Source organism: Spinacia oleracea, chromosome 3, assembly GCF_020520425.1.
Source record: "Spinacia oleracea cultivar Varoflay chromosome 3, BTI_SOV_V1, whole genome shotgun sequence".
NCBI classification, from domain to species: Eukaryota; Viridiplantae; Streptophyta; class Magnoliopsida; order Caryophyllales; family Amaranthaceae; genus Spinacia; species Spinacia oleracea.
Window position 1 is genome coordinate 154,207,481 of NC_079489.1, and position 21,609 is coordinate 154,229,089.

Here is a 21,609-nt window from a genome sequence, read left to right on the forward strand (position 1 = left end):
ACATATCAAACTGCAACTGTAACACAAAAAAATACAAGGTGTGGAGTAAAACCGATGCATGACTCCCATTAGCTGAAGAAAGATAGAAACATACAAGTTGAAATATTAGTAGTTAAAGTTGAGTTATTAAATGTAAAAGTTAGGTCTGAGATGACGGAAGATCATCTCAACTTGTAGAATAATTTTCATAATTTTAACATACATAAATACTCCCTACGTCCCTTAATACTCGCACCGCTTTCCTTTTCAGGCCGTCCCTTAATACTTGCACCGCTTCTATAAATGGAAATCTTTATCAATATTATATTATTTCTCACACTTACCTAGGGGTGTCAAATCGGGTCATCGGATCGGTTATAAACGCTTCGGGTCTTGTCGAAATCGGATAATGTCGGGTTAATGTTTCTATCCGGGTCAATTCGGACCGGTTCGGATAACTTCAGTTTCGGATGAAGCCGGTTAATATGATGTTTCGGTTTCGAGTCGGTTTCGGTTCGGGTAATTTCGGTTCGGTTACACTACTAGAAAAAGGACATTTAACGACGAACAATTTCGTCGTTAAAAGCATCAATTTTCGTCGTTAAAAGCTTTAACACCGGAAATTATGTCCGTTGTAACAGGTTCCGTCGTTATTGGCTTTAACGACGATGTTCGTCGTTAATAATTAATGTTTACTAACGAGGAATTATTATTTCGTCGTTAAGCATTAACGACGGATTATCGTTTCGTCGTTAACTTTTAACGATGAAATCATAATTCGTCGTTAATTATTAACGACGAAACGATAATCCGTCGTTAATTGTTAACGACGAAACGTTAATCCGCCGTTAACTGTTAACGACGAAACAGTTATCCGTCGTTAGAAACTTATTCCCGGTGATCAAGCAACAACGACCAACAAATCCCTTGTAAAATGTCCCTCCCTAACAGTCAAAATTTTTGAAATTTGACAACAACGACCAATTGTTATGTCGTCAATATTGCATTCATAATAATATTATTTGCGTCCTTCGAAACACCTACATTTTCCCTATGAAATAATATAGAAAACTATAAATATCAATCATAAACAAATGAAAATTTCATTACTCAAAAGATGGTTGACAATATAATTTCAAGTTATGTGAAACCAAAAATCACATACCCTCGTCTTTAAATTCTAAAAAACTAAAAGATAAGTCATTCTTGTTCAATCTAAAAGAACAAAATAAAATCTAACTAGTTGAAATATTCCCTCTTGAAATGCCATCTCTTGAAAATCGTTGTAGAAACACTTCTTTAAATGATTTAAGCTCATTAAGCTTATCAACTGTAGGTGCATTGGAAATCTGCAACAAATTAGAAACTTGATCAGAACACCAATTGACCAAAGAACAGAAATCCAAATAAACATAGACCAAACAAGTTCAGTGCATAGCAACAAGATGATAAGATTGACAACAACTCCAGAATTTTGTTGGAGCGTAAGCTCATTCCAGATAACACCTCTACTTTGACAAACCTGATAGTTTCCTTAAGTAGAAACCATGTATATTTTTGGGAAAGCATTAGCATAAGGGAAGATCTTACATAGATCAAGTCCTTCCCCTAGATTGTATATTTATAATTAGAGATAAAAAGATTGCTCTCTTACTATAGATCAAGTCCTTCCCCTTGATTTTATATCTATAATTAGAGATAAAAAGACTGACCTGAGAGTCCCGGAAATATTTTATCCAATTGCAGATCATTGGAATTGTATTATTCAAGGTTTCACACATATCTTTTTCCTGTACTGCAAATGAACACATTAAATTGCATTATTGTGAGCAAAAGCTATGAGATTTCTCTGCTACAAGTTCAGAATGATGAAAAATGAAGATACTTAGGATAAGAGAAAACATTAAACTACAAATCAAGAATACAACCTTCATATGGAATAGAAAACTGAAATCAAATTTCAAAGACCTCACCTTCACATGCATACATGCCTTGAATGTTTTTTTGAATAACACTCTTTGCAAATTCCTGAAGCGGCTCTATTGTGGGATTCTCCCTTAAAAGCCCAGCCTAAAAGATAGAGTTTCTAACATCACAACTACACAGGCTTTAGAAACCTACTCCTAATTTGATCTTAGTATTAAAACTCTAAACACAGAAACTAAATAAGGAGCAGGACCTGAAAGATTTGGTGCAGCAAGGTGCCAGTTAATGCTGCAGTAGAGGTTTCACCACCTCTCAACCTCTCATCCAACACTGCTCGTCTAGGACAATTGAAACTACCAGCGATCTAAAGGGTTGTCAGTTTCTTTTCAAAATCCTTCTCAGAGAAAATTGAATCAAATTAAATCTTAAGCCTACTATCCAAATTCTACACAATTGAGGTACTCACCCAAAATAATGCATAGATTTGACAAAAAGAAGAAAAGATTACCCGAGTCCCGGAAAGTAGTAGGTTTGGGTGTATAACAAGAAGATTATTGTCATGATTTAAATAACTAGTTCCCTGGTTATCAAATTCTCCAATAACTCGTACGGAGTCTCCATGCTCAATCACACACAATCACACTGTAGAACCTGCATCAGCAAGAACATGATTAACAATTTTAGACACAAAACTCGCCTTTTTTTCCCATCTCATAAGATAAAAAATTCTACTAGTTTATCTACAGTTCGAAATAAAGTAGGTAATGGCCACATATTGTAGCTATGTGGCGACTTGGAAAAGTGCAAATGATGTCTTACTAATGTTATCACGTTGGGAAATTTAAAGGATAATCAAATACCGAGTTGAATGTTAGCATGTCATAAGTTAAGTATTTCGAAGGAAATTCAAGTCAAATACATTATCAGTGTATCACGCTGCATTTCTGTTTGACCTTTGGTATAAAACATTATCATATCCAATCTTAAAATTACCTTCAACGAACACTGAGCTCCATCTGAAGTAGTGGCACGTTTCTAAGTGACCTACCAAAAACAAACAACGCACAAGACCATCTAAATCCACAGACAACAGCTCCAACAGATGCAACAAAGATAAGAAAGGGTTGGTGACAGGGGTTTAAGAAATGTAGTACCCTTAGAAGAGCATCTTGTGTTCGACACATACCTCTAAAACAAGAAAATAAGGATCAGAAAATTGCAAACTAGCCTCCTCTAGTGCCTTCATTTCCACTTTATTACTAGTTGACTTAACCTTTACAGGTCTCTTATCACTGGTTTTACTGCAAATACCAGATGAATGTATCTGGTCTTCAACCAAGCTGACCCTTCAACTGAAATTGCATTCTCTACTTGATCTAGAAGTTCAAGTAGGTCCTAAAAAAATCCGTGTTTAGATAATAAGATAAGATAACCATGAGTTTTCCAAATTAAACATTTCAATAGTTTCTGTTAATTTTCTCTAAGCACACATGACATTTTAGGCATAGACTTGAAAGGTAACCACATAAATCGTAAAATGCATCACAATCTTAGGCACCGCAGACTAAGTTAAGTCATGTCCATTCTCTTAGACCGTCTTTATGAACATCACTCTCAGCAGGCTGCACTAGATATGGCCCATAAATTTCTGAATATTTTAAACCTTAATTCAAAAGACCCATATGTCTAGTACCTCATATGAGGTACATACGCAAAAAATAGAGGTTGTTGACTGCCATTCCAAAGCTAAGAAACAAAAATTGATGACTTTTTTTTATGACAAGTTAAAACCTGGCAACCTGGTGTGAACAAGTAGCCCATTTCTGTCATATATCTATTCAAAAATAAATATGCAGGTTCCAAATGTAAAATGAGGTTTCTTTAAAGCTAAAGTTTTCACATGCAAAAATATTATTTACTGTTTCTCAAAGGCATCGAATTTCCAGGGGATGCGAGCAATACACTATCCATACCAAGAAAAAGATCAACCTTCGATCAAAATCTAAACAACTGTTCAACATATTCAAACATATTAAATCATATCACTGGTCAGACCAAAGTCTAAAAGCTAATTATCATAATCCTTATTACGAAAAAGCTTACAACTACATAAATTCATGGGTAAACTTACAACTCTAGATATAAAGGTCCTTATATAGAAAGACCAAATGAATGATGCACTGCATACTGGCATTAAGATATTGACTAAAAATAAGCTAAATGAGATTCCAACCAGAAATCCAAAATGCAAAGAGGATATTTAAAATTTGACCAACATACAATTCTAATTTCTACTCAAAGCAATACTATATAAAAGACAAAAGCTTCCATTCCAAATCAAATGATTCAAGGTAATTTACCTTACACATGCCTTGTGTTGGGTAGTATGAGAAGCTTTTAATTCTAATCGTGAGCTACAAAGTAAGGTTGTTCTTCCATAACTAGCCTTAGAAATAGATATTGAATGGGAATTTCATTCCAAATTCTATCGTATGAATCAAATTACAACTCAGAGAAGTAGAAAAAGTAAAATTGCGATGATAAAAGTCTGAATTTCCTTTATTCAACACCAAATGCTAACTTCTTCTCAGTTAAAGAACTAAATACCATTTAGAACTTTGACTTTAAAATACTAGAATCACAAGCACCTAGGATAAGGCTATAGGGAGTGTTGAACTACATTTTTTTTAAACTACAAATAATTATTAATGCACTAACTAAGTACTTATCATTACCACTTTCTTTCATTTATCTAGCTGCTCCGGTGCAGACGATTAATGTTAAAGGTCTGCAGCTGCTAGATAATGCACTAACCAAACTTGGTAACTTCATAACATAATTAAAAAAAACTTAGGAAACATTGTATATTTGACCAGAAGATGAAAAGGGGGAAGGAAAATACTTTGGCAGCCGCAGAGCATAATAAAAAGGATCCTAGAGGGAATTACAGTTCAAATTCTATCAAAATTTTCATATTGCAATTCAGATAAATAAAAACAGTAAATTTGGGATGATGGAAATACAGTCCACCTTTGCAATCAACAAAAAATACTAATTTCTTTCAATTTTCATTTAGGAGGCTATCAACAAAAAGAAATCAAAATTCCACAAACAGAGCAAGCAAATGGCCAATAATTAACAAAAAAACAATAGGAATTCAATAACCCATCTGAGATATAATCACTTATGTTTCGTGTTTCAATTTAATAAATAGAAGAACTTTCAAATCGCAATAGACACTAAATAAGGATTCAAATCACAACAATTAACGTTTAGAAATAATTGTACTCCGTATGAATCAAGGAAAAAGAGAAAAATTACCAGAATTGTTGCAATTCGTGAATAACAGCTAGGTCTGAACCTAACTTCATCAATCAATTAAACCAAGAGGATAAATCAAACTATATATCCATCAAGAAGTAAAGTAATCACTTGAAGTAGAAAAGAAATTTAGAATAAGAATTTGGGAATCTCAAATGGAGGCGAGTTCAACGAGGGTTTTAGGTTAGAGGGGGGTGAAATTCAAGGCGGGATTCGAAACTCAAATATTGCGCTTATAGAAATGGAAAATAACGACGGACGTTTTATTTTGTTTTATTTTTCCTTTTTCTTTTTCACCAATTACGAGGAATTAATCCCTTTGTCGTGTATATAACAGGGCATTTATATTGTTAACCACTAAATATTGCTTTCGTCGTTATTTTGTTGTCGTTATTTATACATTTTTTAGTAGTGTTAAATCTCGGGTTCGGTTTGAACCGGTTCGGGCTTAAAACGGTTTTGTATCGGTTTAATTTGGTTCGGGTCTAGTTCGGTTCGGGTGTATGTCGGATACATAGTTGCTATTTTTACCGGCTTACTGCGGGTACCGGTGATGTCCGGATTGGATAAGTCTCGAATTCGGGTGTATGTCAGATTCATTTACTATTTTAACTGATTTACTACGGGAATGGGTCATGTCGAGATCGGATATAGTCTCGGGTTAGGGTCATGTTTGATCGTGAGTCTCGGGTTTGGGTCAAGTTCAGACTGGTCGCACCTCAGATCGGGGTCAATTACGGATTGAGTTTGCGGTTTGCGGTTTGTGGTTCGGGCTACGATCAGGTTGGCTTGTATTCCTATGTTGTATGGATCGAGTAGCTCTATCAAATTCAGATCACTTTATAAATCTTATATTAGATGCCAAATACTAATTTTTTAGAAATTCCCTCGGTCTAAAATTCGGTTGAAAGTCGGTTACGTGTTCATTCGGACGATCGGGTCGAGTCGATTACAGTAGTTATCGGGTAAAATCGGATTTCGGATTTCTATCGGGTCGGATGCGGGTTCGGTTTGGTTAAAACTAGTCGGATACTAATCGGGTCACGGGTCTCCTCTGGTTGTTAGCGGATCGGGTTCTAGTCTTTGATTTACGGGTCAAATCAGATTTCGGATCAATGTCGGATCGGTTCGGCTCGGTTTCAAGAGCCTTTACTTCTCGGATATATTCGGTTTGGATGTCAGTTGGTTTCGGTCGGTTTCTCGGATCGGGTCAATTTTTGACAGCCCTGACTTACCTACTACCCCACCTACACCCCTACTCCCTACAAAATATCATTTAAAAATCCACACCCCCACTCACTACTCCCCACCCCTTACACATTTCCCACTAACTATATTAAAAAATACTCCACTATCAACTAACACCCATTAAATTATTAAGTCAATTTAAATGTCTTAAACTCCGCACCGGTCAAACCGGTGCGAGTATTAAGGGACGGAGGGAGTACAACTTTAACACAGACAACTACATGTGTGAAATAAAATAGATTGAAAAGTCTTAACCTTTTGTATTAAAAGTTAATAAAAAAAATTATTGATATTTCTAACTTTTCAATATAATAAACTCAAATATTAAAAGTTAAAGTTGCACCTACATCGGCTGTTTAGTTGGATTTGCGATAGCATCAGGAAATATGAGGTTGATCACACTGTATAACAGTCTCGTTGCCATTTATTTGATGAAGAACATCTTGAATCTTTTGATTTGGACTAACACTATGAGGTATAGTGGAAGGCATTTCGTGACTTCATTCGACAAACCTCCTGGCATATTCTGAACCAAAATTACAATCTTAGCCAATTCTTGCATCATGGCATAATACCCCGGATCCAAATCATCATCACTCAACAATGGATATGAGGCGTGTTTCACTGCTGATTTAGCTTCAAGGTGTTTCAAATGGAAATTTGAAACAATTTTCAAATTCCTCTTCATTCTCAAAAACTCATCATGCATTTCCTTCAAGAATCAGTAAAAGTTGGACTTTTGGAATTAAAATTAAGTTAGACTATTCAAAGAAAAAATAATGTTTTGAAAAGGTTCAATGTTCATAATTTCAACTTCAGAAACCTTAACTTCAGTATCCTTTTAACTTTTATTTCAGTAACCTTAACTTTTACTTCAGTAACCTTATCTTTTACTTGACTAATCAAAACTTAAATAAATAGAAAAATAACTAGTTCAAACATAAAAAAAAAAAAATGTAAATTTTAGACTATTTGATATAAAAGTTGGCTAATTTAAGTTAAAAGTTAGGTTTAACGTGAAGGTATATTATCTTCACTTTTAATACAACTTTCTTAACTTTTACTGGAATAACCTTAACTTTAACAAAAAATTTCAAAACTACAATAAAAATTCCTAAAAACTTTAATAAAACATAAAATGAACTATAAAAATCTTGAGAAGAAACTTATGTACATCAGATGCAATTAATTGAATTCGACAATTGACCATCAGGAATGATGAATCTTATATGGTTCTCATCATCAATGGCATCATCAATATTGCATGTTCCAGCTTTATCCCTAGAACAAATCTTGGCAAAACCATCTTCAAAACCAACTTTTGACAAACATGATAGGTGAGAGTATCTAATATACCACTACCAAAGAAATCTGAATCCTTTTCCAAAACAAGCCTTTGGTAGATTTTGATACCAGAACAATGCATCATCAAGGGAAGACTACAACTCTCAACAATGCCCCTAAATTGAAGGCGATGAAAATAAACAACTTGTAAAACCCACAAACATTACCCTAGCAGCCTGATTTTTTATACTTCCTAATAGCTTGACAGAGTCTCTCATGGACATATCCACACCAATCAAGATTTTTTTTTTCATCTACATTCTCAGGAACTTTAACTAAACCTAAATCAGCAGTCCTATTAGCTATAAGAGCTAGGAAAACAGAGAATGAAAACATCACAAATATTCTCTTAGAACATTTCTCCACCATCCTCTAATTCAACCATCTTAGCCTCCAACAGATGTAGTGGAATGGGTACATTTTTTTTAACTAGAAAATAATCTCTCCGCTCATTTTTCAAACCTACATCCTTATTCATAGTTATGTTGTCTATAATATTCTTGCCAGGATGTGATGGGAGAAGAAACATGTCACGCATATCAAATGAAGTAAATATGAATTTCTTTCCGGCTTCTATTTTAAATAACCAACTAACCGGATCAAAATTATCAATCAACTAGGGAAATAAGGTTATATCTAACCTAAAATTCTGTTTGGGTAAAGAAAAAAACCACCCGAACCCAATTTCCCAAACTGCCTTAGTTTGATTTGTAGAAAATTTTTGCATGACAGTTTCCAAAGCATTTGGTGTACATTGGGTAGTCATGCTTGGCGTACTGCAATCCCCACAAAAGTTGAAAAAAGTTAGAAGTATAAAAGTCAGACTTTTAGCAATTAAAATTAAGTTATTAAAAGTAAAAGTAGGTGTGAGATGACGGAAGACTCACTTCTGACCACCAGTGTCAGATCCATCAGCATTATCACCAGTGTCAGGTTGAAGGTGATAATGCTGATGGATCTGACACTGGTGGTCAGAAGTGAGTCTTCCGTCATCTCACACCTAACTTTTACTTTTAATAACTTGATTTTAATTGCTAAAAGTCTGACTTTTATACTTCTAACTTTTTTCAACTTTTGTGGGGATTGCAGTACGCCAAGCATGACTACGCAATGTACACCAAATGCTTTGGAAACTGTCATGCAAAAATTTTCTACAAATCAAACTAAGGCAGTTTGGAAAATTGGGTTCGGGTGGTTTTTTTCTTTACCCAAACAGAATTTTAGGTTAGATATAACCTTATTTCCCTAGTTGATTGATAATTTTGATCCGGTTAGTTGGTTATTTAAAATAGAAGCTGGAAAGAAATTCATATTTACTTCATTTGATATGCGTGACATGTTTCTTCTCCCATCACATCCTGGCAAGAATATTATAGACAACATAACTATGAATAAGGATGTAGGTTTGAAAAATGAGCGGAGAGATTATTTTCAAATTAAAAAAAATGTACCCATTCCACTACATCTGTTGGAGGCTAAGATGGTTGAATTAGAGGATGGTGGAGAAATGTTCTAAGAGAATATTTGTGATGTTTTCATTCTCTGTTTTCCTAGCTCTTATAGCTAATAGGACTGCTGATTTAGGTTTAGTTAAAGTTCCTGAGAATGTAGATGAAAAAAAAAATCTTGATTGGTGTGGATATGTCCATGAGAGACTCTGTCAAGTTATTAGGAAGTATAAAAAATCAGGCTGCTAGGGTAATGTTGGTGGATGTTTGTTGGTTTTACAAGTTGTTTATTTTCATCGCCTTCAATTTAGGGGCATTGTTGAGAGTTGTAGTCTTCCCTTGATGATGCATTGTTCTGGTATCAAAATCTACCAAAGGCTTGTTTTGGAAAAGGATTCAGATTTCTTTGGTAGTGGTATATTAGATACTCTCACCTATCCTGTTTGTCAAAAGTTGGTTTTGAAGATGGTTTTGCCAAGATTTGTTCTAGGGATAAAGCTGGAACATGCAATATTGATGCTGCCATTGATGATGAGAACCATATAAGATTCATCATTCCTGATGGTCAATTGTCGAATTCAGCAATTCAATTAATTGCATCTGGTGTACATAAGTTTCTTCTCAAGATTTTTATAGTTCATTTTATGTTTTATTAAAGTTTTTAGGAATTTTTATTGTAGTTTTGAAATTTTTTGTTAAAGTTAAGGTTATTCCAGTAAAAGTTAAGAAAGTTGTATTAAAAGTGAAGATTATCCAACTTTTATATCAAATAGTCTAAATTTTACATATTTTGTTATGTTTAAACTAGTTATTTGTCTATTTATTAATTAAGTTTGAATTAGTCAAGTAAAAGTTAAGGTTACTGGAGTAAAAGTTAAGGTTACTGAAATAAAAGTTAATGATACTGAAGTTAAAGTTAAGGTTTCTGAAATAGAAATTATGAACATTGAACCTTTTTGAAACATAATGTTTACTTTGAATAGTCTAATTTTTAATTCCAAAAGTCCAACTTTTACTGAATCTTGAAGAAAATGCATACGGAGTTTTTGAGAATGAAGAGGAATTTGGAAATTGTTTCAAATTTCCATTTGAAACAACTTGAAGCTAAATCAACAGTGAAACGCGCCTCATATCCATTGTTGAGTGGTGATGATTTGGATCCGGGGTATTTTGCCATGATGCAAGAACGGGCTGAGATTGTAATTTTGGTTCAGAATATTCCAGGAGGTTTTTCGAATGTAGCTTGTCACGAAATGCCTTTTACTATACCTAGAGTGTTAGTCCAAATCAAAAGATTCAAGATGTTCTTCATCAAATAAATGTCAACGAAAATGGCAACTAGGCTGAGATCAACCTCATATTCCTGATGTTATCGCAAATCCAACTCAACAGACCTATGCAGGTGCAACTTTAACTTTAATATTTGAGCTTATTATATTGAAAAGTTATATAAAAAGTAAACCTTTTTGTATTAAAATTTAAGAAATTATTTTTTCTATTTACCTAACTTTTACTCAGAATAACGTAACTTTAACAGCTAAAAGTCCGAATTTTACATTTTTATCTTTCTTCAACTAATGTGTGTTTCCTAATCTATTTTATTTCACACATGTAGTTGTCTGTATTAAAGTTGTATTTAGTATGTTAAAATTATGAAAATTGTTCTAAAAGTTGAGATAATCTTCTATCATCCCAGACCTAACTTTTACATTTAATAACTTAACTACTAATAGTTCAATTTGTATATTTCTATGTTTCTTCATCTAATGGGAGTCACGCAATCTGTTTTACTCCACACCTTGTATTTTTTTTGTTACAGTTGCAGTTTAATATGTTAAAGTTATGGAAAATGTTGTAAAAGTTAAAGACAGTCTTCTAACGTCTCAAATCTAACTTTTACTTTTAAAAACTTAACTTTAACTGCTAAAAGTCTGACTTAAATATTTTTACCTTTCTTCATTTGATGTGTGTCTTCCAATCTGTTTTATTTCACACATTGTAGTTTTTTTTTTTTAAGTTGTATTTTTGAATGTTTAAGTTATGGAAATTATTTTAAAGTTTAATTTTAATGTAAAATGTCTACTTTTACTGGAAAAAGACTAAAATTTACCTAATGAGTAATTTATTTATTGATTCTACTACAGGCCCAACTCTAGAGTGTGATGTACAACGAGGCTCATCTTAGCAGCTTGTTGCACCTCTTCCAAGTGTTGCCCCTCTTCCAAGTCACGCAACTGCTTCAAATGATTTAAAAGTTTATGATCAAACCATTGGTTATCAGTCCATTATTCAGTCTTCTATTTGTAATGGCAAGGCTAAAGTTGCAATTCCTTGTGGTAAAGTTATTGTTGAACCATTACTTGTTGGAAATTTCATGCGATTCTACAAGAGGAACATAAAACGTATGCTTGAGTTGTATCAATAAGTTGTTGATTATTGCCTTTTGGATGATTATGTCGAAGTGGATGAAAAGTAAGTCTTTTAATCATTTTATATAATTTAACCTAATTTTTTCTCTGTAAGGCTAACTTTTAATACATAAGCCTAACTTTAAGTACAAAAAGGATAACTTTAACTTCTTAGATTTACTAAATTGTAAAGTTAAGAAAATAATAATAAAAAAAAAAGAGTTAACCCTAATAGAATAAGTTAAGAAACTTTATGTTTCAGTTTACTGTATGTAGTATTAAAGCATAACTTTGACTTTTGAATTTTGTTTTCGGGAAAATTTGGTCTAGTTTGATAGAAAAAGAAGATATGTTGTCACTTGCTGAGGATCAAGAGATCTTTTTGTCCATTATTGAGTGTTGGACGTTGATGATAAATGCGAATGAAATGCAGCGTGCCTCACCACCTTCCAAATTCAGTTTTGGCGTCCGTCAAAGTTTGAGTTTTTAAATATGTGCAGTAGTTCAGTAAATGGAAAAAAAAGGTAAAGTTAAGAAATATTTATTAAAAGTTAAGATATGTTTATTTTTTACTAATTTGTATGTTTTCTTTGTTAGGAAATTTTGGATCTTCTTCGGTAAGATTCAACTAACGAGGCTGCTATGGATCAGCTTCTAGTTTGTTGGAAAGAGTGGATTGATATTCACAACACTGGCTTTGACATCACTTGCGTTGAAATGGTAATTTTGTTTTCTGGAAGTTTACAACTTATTTCGTTTTTGTGTATCTATTACCTTCACAATATGTTTTTATTTTTGTGGGTTTTTGTTCATGTTTATCGAGAATGCCACTTTTTCCTATTTGTGTTGAATTTGAGAAACAAAACCATGCAACACGCGGACAATCTTGTGTATAACGAAACTCAAATCAAAGATTTTGAATAAATTTCAATGACTCTGGTAATTAGTTTCAGTCAAGTTAAGCATGTCGAATTACCAGTTCAAACATTTTTTCCTTTTTCGGCCAATGTGAGTATTTCAATCTGTTTTATTTCACACATTGTAGTTTTCTGTGTTAAAATTGTAGTTCTGTATGTATGTTAAAGTTATGAAAATTGTTCTAAAAGTTAAGACAGTCTGCCATCATCTCAAGCCTAACTTTTACTTTTAATAACTTGACTTTAACTTTTAATAACTTAACTTTAACTCCTAAAAGTGTAACTTTTTCATTTTAACCTTTTTCAACTAATGTGATTCCTTCATTCTGTTTTATTTCACATATTGTTGTTTTCTGTGTTAAAGTTGGTGTTATGTATGTTAAATTTATGGAAAATTGTTCTAAACTTAAGACAGACTTCCCTCATCTCAAACCTAACTTTAACTGTTAAAAACTTAACTTTTATAAAAAAAACAATAACTTTTACCTGTCAGTGTTTGTTTCTGGTGCTCGTGATGTGCTTGTTTCAGGTGTTGGTGTTCCACTTTTTTGTGTGGTTAAAGCATCTTCAACATTCGAAAGATTCAATGACACTAGAAGTTCATCAACTAGAGACACAGTAGCGACATAACCATCCTCCATAAGGGTTCTCGTCTCCTCATTTGATTGGCTTTTCAAGATAAGGTTATAGTATTTTCTAGCCATGGTTTGGCACCAAGGTGTGTACTGAACCTCTTTCGGGTTTTCATTTTCTAATTTGTTCCAAACCGATGACTTGGCAGATTTTTTCCACCTCTTTTTATGCACTGTTCTAGAATCTGGTTTACTGAATGAAGGTGCAATACCCTGATGCAGTGGTAACACAACCATCCTGAAGCTTCAAATTTTTTACATGTACATGACACTTCTTGGTCTCGTGGATGTAGGTTACTCTCTGTGCAGACCAAGGTTCTTCGTCAATGGACACGCCATAGAACTGAGTATTACCTGCATTAGTAGTAGTAGACTGAAAAGTTAGGAAAGTCAATATAAAAGTTAACCCTGGTGTTTAAGAAAATTTATTTTTCAGTTTACCTAACCTTTAATACAAAAGGCTAACTTTTACTTTTGTACCCTAAAATGCCAACTTTAACTTCTAGTATTTACTTAGGTGAAAAGTTAGGAAAATCTATATAAAAGGTAGCTCTGGTGTAGTAAAAGTTATGAAACTTTACATTTCATTTTACCTAACTTTTAAGGCTAACTTTTAAAACAAAAATGCTAACTTTAACTTCTTTTTTTTCAAAAATGAAAAACTTTAACTTTTGAGATTTACCTTGTGTCCAAATCAATTTCGATGTTGTTGCAATCGAGTAGCCAAATTCCTCTTCAAAGTCTCTAAAAAGTGACAGCGTGTAAACTTCTGATGCATGTTTTAGCAATCCAGATAGTGGTAAAGACGAGGATGCAACTGATTTACTACAAGAGAATTCAACTTCCTTTTCGGTACTTTTCCAACGCTGCATTGTTCCATTGAACAATCTATAGAAGTCGGTTAAACTTGTTGTTGTGTTTGCTCTAAAGCCGATAGCGTGATTTTTGCTTTCACTTCGTTGTGAAGACAAAATTCCAGCAGAAAATAAATCTTTGCTTAGGGCAGGACACCATTTTTCTCTCAAATCGTGTACATTTGTAAACCATTCTTCCCCTATCAGCTCATATGTTTGCAACATTGATCTCCAACTGGTTTCAAATTCAACTTCAATGACACACTTTTACAAGCAATAGTTGAATGCCTTCTTAAAAGTTGAGTCTCATTTCAATGCCCCAAACCTTGTAATAGCATTCTGATTCAAATGCCATACACATAATCTGTGTCTTGCGTCTGGAAAGACCTGCATATACAACACAAACTTAAGTAAAATGTTTTATTCAAGTTTACCTAACTTTACTACATCAAGTCTGACTTTTAATACACGAAGACAAACTTTAACCTTTATTACTCAAGATTGTTTAACTTTAACATCTGGGGTTTCTCTTAAGTGAATAATTAGGAATATCAATATAAAAGTTAGCCCACCTCTAATAAAAATTAAGAAAAATTCTTCATCAGTTTACCTAACTTTAAGTAATAAAATTATAACATTTACACAGACAACTTCAACTTTAAGAATAAATCCTTGAATTTTACCTGATTGATGGCATTGTTCATTGCTGTATCCTGATCTGTAAAGATAGATATTGGACTTTTTGCCTCCCATTGACTTTTTGAAAGTTTGCAGAAGCCACACAAACGACTCGATCTTTTCATCCCCTATGAATGCACAACCAAACATGCAATTCTTCCAGTGGTTGTTTATTCCAACTACTGGAGCACAAATTAGGTTATACCTATATTTATTCTATAGGTTGTGTCAAAAACCACTATATCTCCATAAATTCCATAATCTTTCATCATCATAGAGTCCTTCCAGGACAAATACCTCAATTAGCCTTTTTCATCCAATCTAAATCTAAAAAAGAAGTTTGGGTCACCTTCAAGCTCTAATTACATTATGTTAGTTACTGCTTGTGCATCGCCTCCTTCTATTTGCTTCATTTTTAACATCGTGCAGTAATTAAGATGGTCTTCTTCGAGTGCCCCAAATTTTCTTCCCCTCCAACTTCAATTGCCATGTAGTTAAAAGAAGCCGTGGATGAAAGAACTGTCAGTTGTGCATAGACCTGGCAAATGGGTCGTCTGGATCGGGTTCGGATCGGGTTTGTTCGGATCGGGTAATTTTGGGTCACTTTGACTTCGGATCGGGTTCGGGTATGGTTCGGATCCATTCGGGTTTCGGGTTTAATTCGGTTTTTTTGATGGTCGGATCGGTTCGGATTTGGGTCAAAATTTCGGGTCAATATCGGATCGGGTCATTATCGGTTCGGTTCATTTCAGATCGGATCATATCAGATCGGTTTTTTCCGGTTTAGTTCGGATATTTTCGGGTTAGATCGGACTTTTCTTGTTTAATTTCAAGTTTGGCAATTTCGCTTTAGATTTGGTCATTATTCATAAATATTCAATTATTTTTAATATTATTTATAACAATATCTCTTACGAAGTAATTAAGGGATAAGCGTATACAGTTCGAGATTACTGGTTTACTGTATGGGAATTTTAGTAAATAATAAGGGTTATATTTACCTTTTCACATTGTTACAAGTGATAATTTAGGCGACTCTAGTCTTACTTCTACTAATGTATGGTCTAGACGACGAAACATGAAATATTGACGAATATAACAATATATATTGGTAATTAAAAAAACATTATCATGATTTAGTAAAGTAACTAGTATTTGAGACCAAACTCTCGAATTATTTCATAGATAATATGTGGTTAATAATAATAATAATAATAATAATAATAATAACAACAATAACAATAAAAATAATAATAACAATAATAATAATAATAATAATAATAATAAACAAAGACGAGGGGAGGAACGATTATGGGTGGGTGTTTAGGGCACCTCCTTCGTCCATAATCCGGTAGCTTCCCCGGCGGCCATTCGGGCATTTCGCGGCGGCATCGGCAGTTGTGTGCACGGCATTTTCAGGCGACATTTTCAGGTGAGTTTAAGGTGGTTTCGTGCGTGCAGTGTCATTACGGTTTCCAGGCGGTTTCTACGGCGATTTTCGGGTTTCCAGGCGGTTTATTCGGCGGGTCAGGATTTGTTTTCTCCGGCGTCGGGTCAGGATTTGTTTTCTCCGGCGGTTTACTGTTGCGACGGCAGTATATTTGGTCAGGGATCGTGCTGTTCTTTGGGTTCGTCGGTGTGGGCTGTCGGTATATTTGTTCGTTTTGTTTCGCGACAGCAGTGTCTTTGGGTTCGTCGGCGTTTTGTGTTGGTTTCGCCGGTGTGTGCTGTGGGTTTCAGGCGGTTGGGTTTGGAGTTATATATTCAGGCAGTATTGCTGTGGATTTGTTGTTTCAGGTACAGTGCAATTTCCGGGTGCGTTGTTGTGCGTTGGTACAGTGCTTGCAAGTTCGTGGTAAAACTAAAGACAAAGAAACAATCCGGTGAAGTGCTTTGTGGTTTTGTGGCGGCAATCCGGTGAAGTGGTTTTGTGGTTTTGCGACGGTGGTTTTGTGGTGGAATCACTTACGGGAATCAGTTTCAGGTTTGAGCTTTCAGTTTCTGGCAGTTTGGTGCGTTCGATTTCAGTTTCGGTGTTCCGTTTCTGGCAATTCGGTGTGTCCAGTTTCAGTTTCCGGTGCAGTGACGTTATAGTTACTTTTTGGTTGAAGTTCTTTGATATGGCGGCTTCCGTGGAGAAGTTTCATTGCCCTTTTGTGGGTCTTAGCGGGTGCCAGGATGGAGGTGGGCGTGGTTTGGTGAGGAGTTCTCTGATCACTCACTTACGTGATCGTCATTGTTGCACTGATGTGCGGGATGTAACCCGTCATTCCCTTATTACCAATTTGCAGGTTTTTACTACGGCTGAGGTGACCTTTCGTCGTATGGGAATTTGGCTATGTGGAGATTGTTTCAAGACGCATACTCATCGTATTAGGTGTCGACATGGCAGTGGTTCTAGTACGGTTTTTGTGGACCCACCTGATTCTGGGGATGGTACTATTCGTTTTACTCTCTACGGTATTCAAAAACCTCAAGTTCCTGCTTCCGAGCTGTCTACTTCTGTTGCGCCTCGAGAACATCATTTTTCTTTTGATGTTGCTCTTCTAAACACTTTATGGTCCAAGCGGCTGCGTTCTGTGAAATCCATCCCTCCCAAATGTCGTTTGGGTTTTTCGCGAGTTCTGAAAGGGGCGCTTGATAAGGTGATTTGCAGACCAGATGACATCGCTTGTTGGGTTCAGTTGCTCGTGTTACCTCTTTGTGTCCTCAAGAATTTTTCTCCACGAAGTAATCGTGAGTGTTCCTCCGGTGTTAGGCGGCGACAACAGGAAGAGAGTATCACCTCTGCTATTCGTTCTTGGGGTGTGCCTGGTGGTTCTGAGCAACTTGTCATAGACACATTGGCTAGTGTGTCTCCCCCTCTATTGGATGTTGTCGACGACCATGATTTGGCGGAGCGTAATATTAAGCAATGCAAGAGAAAGATTTCTGACGGTCACTACACTGCTGCCGTCAGGGTTCTTTCTTCCTCAGGTCTTGCCCCTTACAATGATGCTACTCTTGCAGATTTGCAAGCAAAGCACCCTTCCGTTCTGGTCCCTACCTTACCGGATATCCATGTTGATCATCACCTTATTGCTTCCTCCGCTGTTGTTTTGGAGCAGATTAAGGGCTTTCCGCGTGGTACTTCGTGCGGTAGAGATGGCTTGCGTGCTCAACACCTTTTGGATTGCTTGGGTGGTGCTGCTGTAGCTGTTTCTGATGAGTTGGTGGATGCTATCACTCAGGTTGTTAATCTCTTTCTTGCTGGAAAGTGTCCTGCTGAGCTTGGAGGATACATTGCTAGTGCTCCTCTTACGCCACTTATTAAGCCTGGTGGGGGTATTCGGCCTATTGCCGTGGGCACTATTTGGAGGCGCCTTGTTTCTAAGGTCGGGGCAGCTTTGATTGGTCCGCGTTTAGGAAACTACTTTGGAGGTCTTCAGTTTGGAGTTGGGGTTCCAGCAGGTGGTGAGGCCATTCTCCATGCTGTCAATCGGTTGGTTGAGGCTCGTGGGGCTGATGTTGGCCTCTCTATGTTATTGGTGGATTTTCGGAATGCGTTCAATTTAGTTGATCGTTCGGCTTTGTTGCGTGAGGTACGACTACATTGTCCTGCTCTTTCGCGTTGGGTTGAATTCTGCTACTCTTCTCCAGCGCGGCTGTATTATGGGGAGCATACCTTGTGGTCTTGTCAGGGTGTGCAGCAAGGGGATCCTCTCGGCCCTTTGCTTTTTTCTCTGGTTCTACATCCATTGGTGTGTCGAATCAGAGACTCATTTGATCTATCTCTTCAGGCTTGGTACTTGGACGATGGCACTATCGTTGGTGACACTTTGGTGGTTGGACAGGTCTTGGAGTTGATTTTGGAGGAGGGTCCTCATTTAGGTCTCCATGTTAATGTTGAGAAGACGGAGGTTTTCTGGCCTTCGGAGGACCCCCGCAGTCGTCTAGAGGGTGTCTTTCCTACGGATATTGCTCGTCCTGCGCTTGGTGTTAAGTTGCTTGGTGGCCCAGTCAGTACGGATTCCTCTTTTTGTAAGGAGTTGGTTTCGCAGCGTGTGTCGAAGGCTGTTGTGTTGATGGATGCTGTAGCCAAGCTTAATGATCCCCAGTGTGAGTTGTTGCTTCTTCGTGCGTGTACTGGAGTTTCTAAACTCTACTTTGCTATGCGCACTTGTCCGCCTCATCTTTTCGAAGCGGCCCAATTATCCTTTGAAGTGGCTCTGCGGGCTTCTTTAGAGCGCATCGTGACTGCTTCGGGACCTGGGTTCGGTGACTGGCAATGGCGCCTTTCCACCTTGCCTTATTCTTATGGAGGATTGGGTGTTTATTCAGCTGGTGATGTTCGGCATTATGCTTTTCTTGCATCCCGTTTGCAGTCTTCTGGTTTGCAGGATTCGCTTCTTCGGCTTTCAGGTGTTGATGGTCCGGGACCGGCCTTTGACGATGCTCTTGGTCTTTTCAATAGGACCGTGGAGACCGACCTTATGCGTAGCCCTAGTGAGATCGCTGCCCCCAGACTCATGAAGAAATTGGCAGACATATATTTCACGAAGGTTACTGCTGATGCGGAATCCGCCTACTCCTTATCTTCGCGTCTTGTTGCCCTATGGAAATCACAGCAGGGGGATCACTCCTCGGCTTGGTTGCGGGCAGTCCCCATCTCGGGGTTAGGCCAGACTATGAACGGTAAGACTTATCGTTCGGTTCTTTGCTATCGGTTGGGTATTCCGTTGTTCTCTTATTCGACGCCGTGTTCTGCTTGCTCTCGGGTTTTCGACGGGGACATTTATGGGGATCATGCCGTGTCTTGTGCTGGGATTGTGGGTATCAAACATCGGCATAATGTTGTTCGTGATACCCTTTTGGATATTTGCTATCGGTCGGGGATTTCTGCTCGCAAGGAGGTTGATGTTGGGCTGACTAGTGAGAGTGATGGAGCTCTTCGTCCTGCAGATATACTGCTTTTCTCATGGGATGGCGGTCTGGATGTGTGTGTTGACTTGACTGGGTCTTCCCCTATGACGCAATCTGGGTTGTCAGGCTTCGTTCCGGGTCGGGTTGTGGCGGTTGCAGCGCAGCGGAAGCAGGATAAGTATGGGGCACGTTGTAGGGCTTTGGGTTACGGTTTCTTTCCTTTTTCCTTCTCTTCTTTTGGGGAATTAGAGAAAGGGGCTGTTTCTTTGCTGAAGCGGGTCCAGACGTACTCCAGGGCTCAAGACATTGGGGCACGGGCAGCTGCCCACATTTTCAGCAGGATCGGGTTCGCCATAGCTAGAGGAGTGGGGGCCCAGATTGTATCTCGGCTCCCCTCCAACTTCTTGTAGTTCATTTGATCTTTGTAGCTTGTTAAGCTTGTAACGTTTTGGTGTTTTCCCATAAATAATAATAATAATAATAATAATAATAATACTAATAATAATAATAATAATAAAAGTTAGAAAACTTGTGTTATTTAGTTTGAACTATTGATAAATTTGAGTTTTTCTTCGGTTCGGATCGGTTTCGGATCTTCGGGTCGGATCGGTTTCGGTTTGATTCAAAATTTCCAGTTATTTTCGGTTCGGGTTACTTCGGTTTCGGATGAAACTCGGTCGGGTTAATTCGGTTCGGGCCGATTCAGTTATCAGATCATTTCGGGTTAAAATCAATTTCGGATCGGTTTCAGTTTCGGTTCGGATAAATTTGGGTTTCGGGTTGATTTTGGGTCATCATTTCGGGTCAAAATCGGGTAATGGATCGGGTCATTCGGATCGGATCATTCGGATCGGGTCAATTTTGCCAGGTCTAGTTGTGCATAAAAGAATGTAAATACTCTAAAAGTTTAAGTGTTCACGAGGTTAGAAAGCAAAATGTTTTATTTAACTTTACTCAACTTTTACTGCATCAAGCTTGACTTTTAGTACAAAAGGCCTAACTTGAACGTATTTTACACAAAATTGCTACCTTTATCTTCTGAGGTAACTCTTAATTGAAAAGTTGGGAATATTTCAATTAAAGTTAGCTCTGATTTAGTTAAAGTTAAAAAAATTTAATATTAGTTTACCTAACTTTTACTAGATAAAGGTTAACTTTTAGTACAGAAAGCCTAACTTTTACTTTTTTTACTCAAAAAAAATTACAAAAAAATATAAAAGCTGGAACTTTTACTCAGAATAACATTTTTACTACTAGTACGGTAACTTTTATTATCAAAACCGTAACTTCTACCTGATTTTTGCATAGTTTCAATTGCCTCCTCCTCTTCTGTTATTTGCCTTTCAGATCTATGCAAGTAGTGCCATTAACTTCTTGTTTTAGTGTTTTATACAAGAACCTATTCGCCTAAGTCAATTTGTAATACGGAGTACTTGTGAAACGGCAAAGAAATATACATAAAATTGAAAAGAATATGTGATAAATACTTACAGTATTCAATTTTGAAAAGGAATTCACTTCCATGGTGAATTGGTAGTTTCGCCGGGAAGAGGATGGAGAAGTTGAGGATTAGGGTTTGAGGGGTGGACTGGTTATTGGTCGGAGCTACAGCTACTTTCATCCCATTTTTTTGTTATGGAGTATATATAAAAATATAAAATACTCCATCCTTGATAAAGAGTAAAGACGTCCCGGGTTTAAATTAAAGATTAAAGATTAAAGATTAAAGATTAAAGATTGGTCGGGTCGGGTCGGGTCGGGTCGGGTAATGTTTCTGGTTAAGTCCACTTGTTGTGGTTCTGGCTAGGCCCGAGCTACGTTAAACCCACTCGTGACGTATTGGGGCTGCATTGGCTCAGGCACGGCCCAAGCGCACGTGTCATTGGGGGTCTTCATATATAAGTCTATTTTACTCAATTTAACATGTTTTGTCCAATTGTGTTTTTTCCAAA

General features: G+C 36.5%; 2 protein-coding genes across 3 annotated transcripts; both read right to left on the reverse strand.

Moving 5' to 3' along the window:
* Nucleotides 1-1,059: 1,059 nt before the first annotated feature.
* Nucleotides 1,060-21,303, reverse strand: LOC110800427 (DNA replication ATP-dependent helicase/nuclease JHS1-like). 2 transcript variants are annotated; one of them, XM_056840972.1, is made up of 7 exons: nt 3,092-3,300; nt 2,899-2,949; nt 2,414-2,556; nt 2,159-2,258; nt 1,953-2,049; nt 1,692-1,774; nt 1,060-1,328 (listed from the first exon to the last, which is right to left on the reverse strand). In XM_056840972.1, exons 3-7 carry the CDS (start codon nt 2,464-2,466, stop codon nt 1,215-1,217), a joined length of 447 nt encoding a protein of 148 aa, XP_056696950.1. In that variant the 5' UTR covers nt 2,467-2,556; nt 2,899-2,949; nt 3,092-3,300; the 3' UTR covers nt 1,060-1,214. The 2 variants fall into 2 exon arrangements, with proteins under 2 accessions (XP_056696950.1, XP_021861428.2); XM_022005736.2 differs by lacking the exons at nt 2,899-2,949; nt 3,092-3,300 and adding an exon at nt 21,149-21,303.
* Nucleotides 13,074-16,181, reverse strand: LOC130470191 (protein FAR-RED IMPAIRED RESPONSE 1-like). The gene is made up of 6 exons (XM_056839831.1): nt 16,088-16,181; nt 14,720-14,883; nt 14,403-14,464; nt 13,906-14,312; nt 13,522-13,577; nt 13,074-13,436 (listed from the first exon to the last, which is right to left on the reverse strand). The coding sequence occupies exons 1-6, from the start codon at nt 16,179-16,181 to the stop codon at nt 13,074-13,076; spliced, it is 1,146 nt and encodes a 381-aa protein (XP_056695809.1).
* Nucleotides 21,304-21,609: the final 306 nt, after the last annotated feature.

Bases quoted from the DNA above. Each gene is read 5' to 3' on its own strand.
- LOC110800427 (XM_022005736.2), bottom strand. From the start codon at position 2,466: ATGACAATAATCTTCTTGTTATACACCCAAACCTACTACTTTCCGGGA. The intron at 1,775-1,952 runs GTGAGGTCTTTG...GTTCATTTGCAG, and splicing joins AGGCATGTATGCATGTGAAG to TACAGGAAAAAGATATGTGT. The intron at 1,329-1,691 runs GTCAGTCTTTTT...AATTTGTTGCAG, and splicing joins AATATTTCCGGGACTCTCAG to ATTTCCAATGCACCTACAGT.
- LOC130470191 (XM_056839831.1), bottom strand. From the start codon at position 16,181: ATGTCGCCTGAAAATGCCGTGCACACAACTGCCGATGCCGCCGCGAAA. The intron at 14,313-14,402 runs GTTTGGGGCATT...ATTTGAAACCAG, and splicing joins AATCAGAATGCTATTACAAG to TTGGAGATCAATGTTGCAAA. The intron at 13,437-13,521 runs GTAACCTACATC...CCACTGCATCAG, and splicing joins AACCTTGGTCTGCACAGAGA to GGTATTGCACCTTCATTCAG.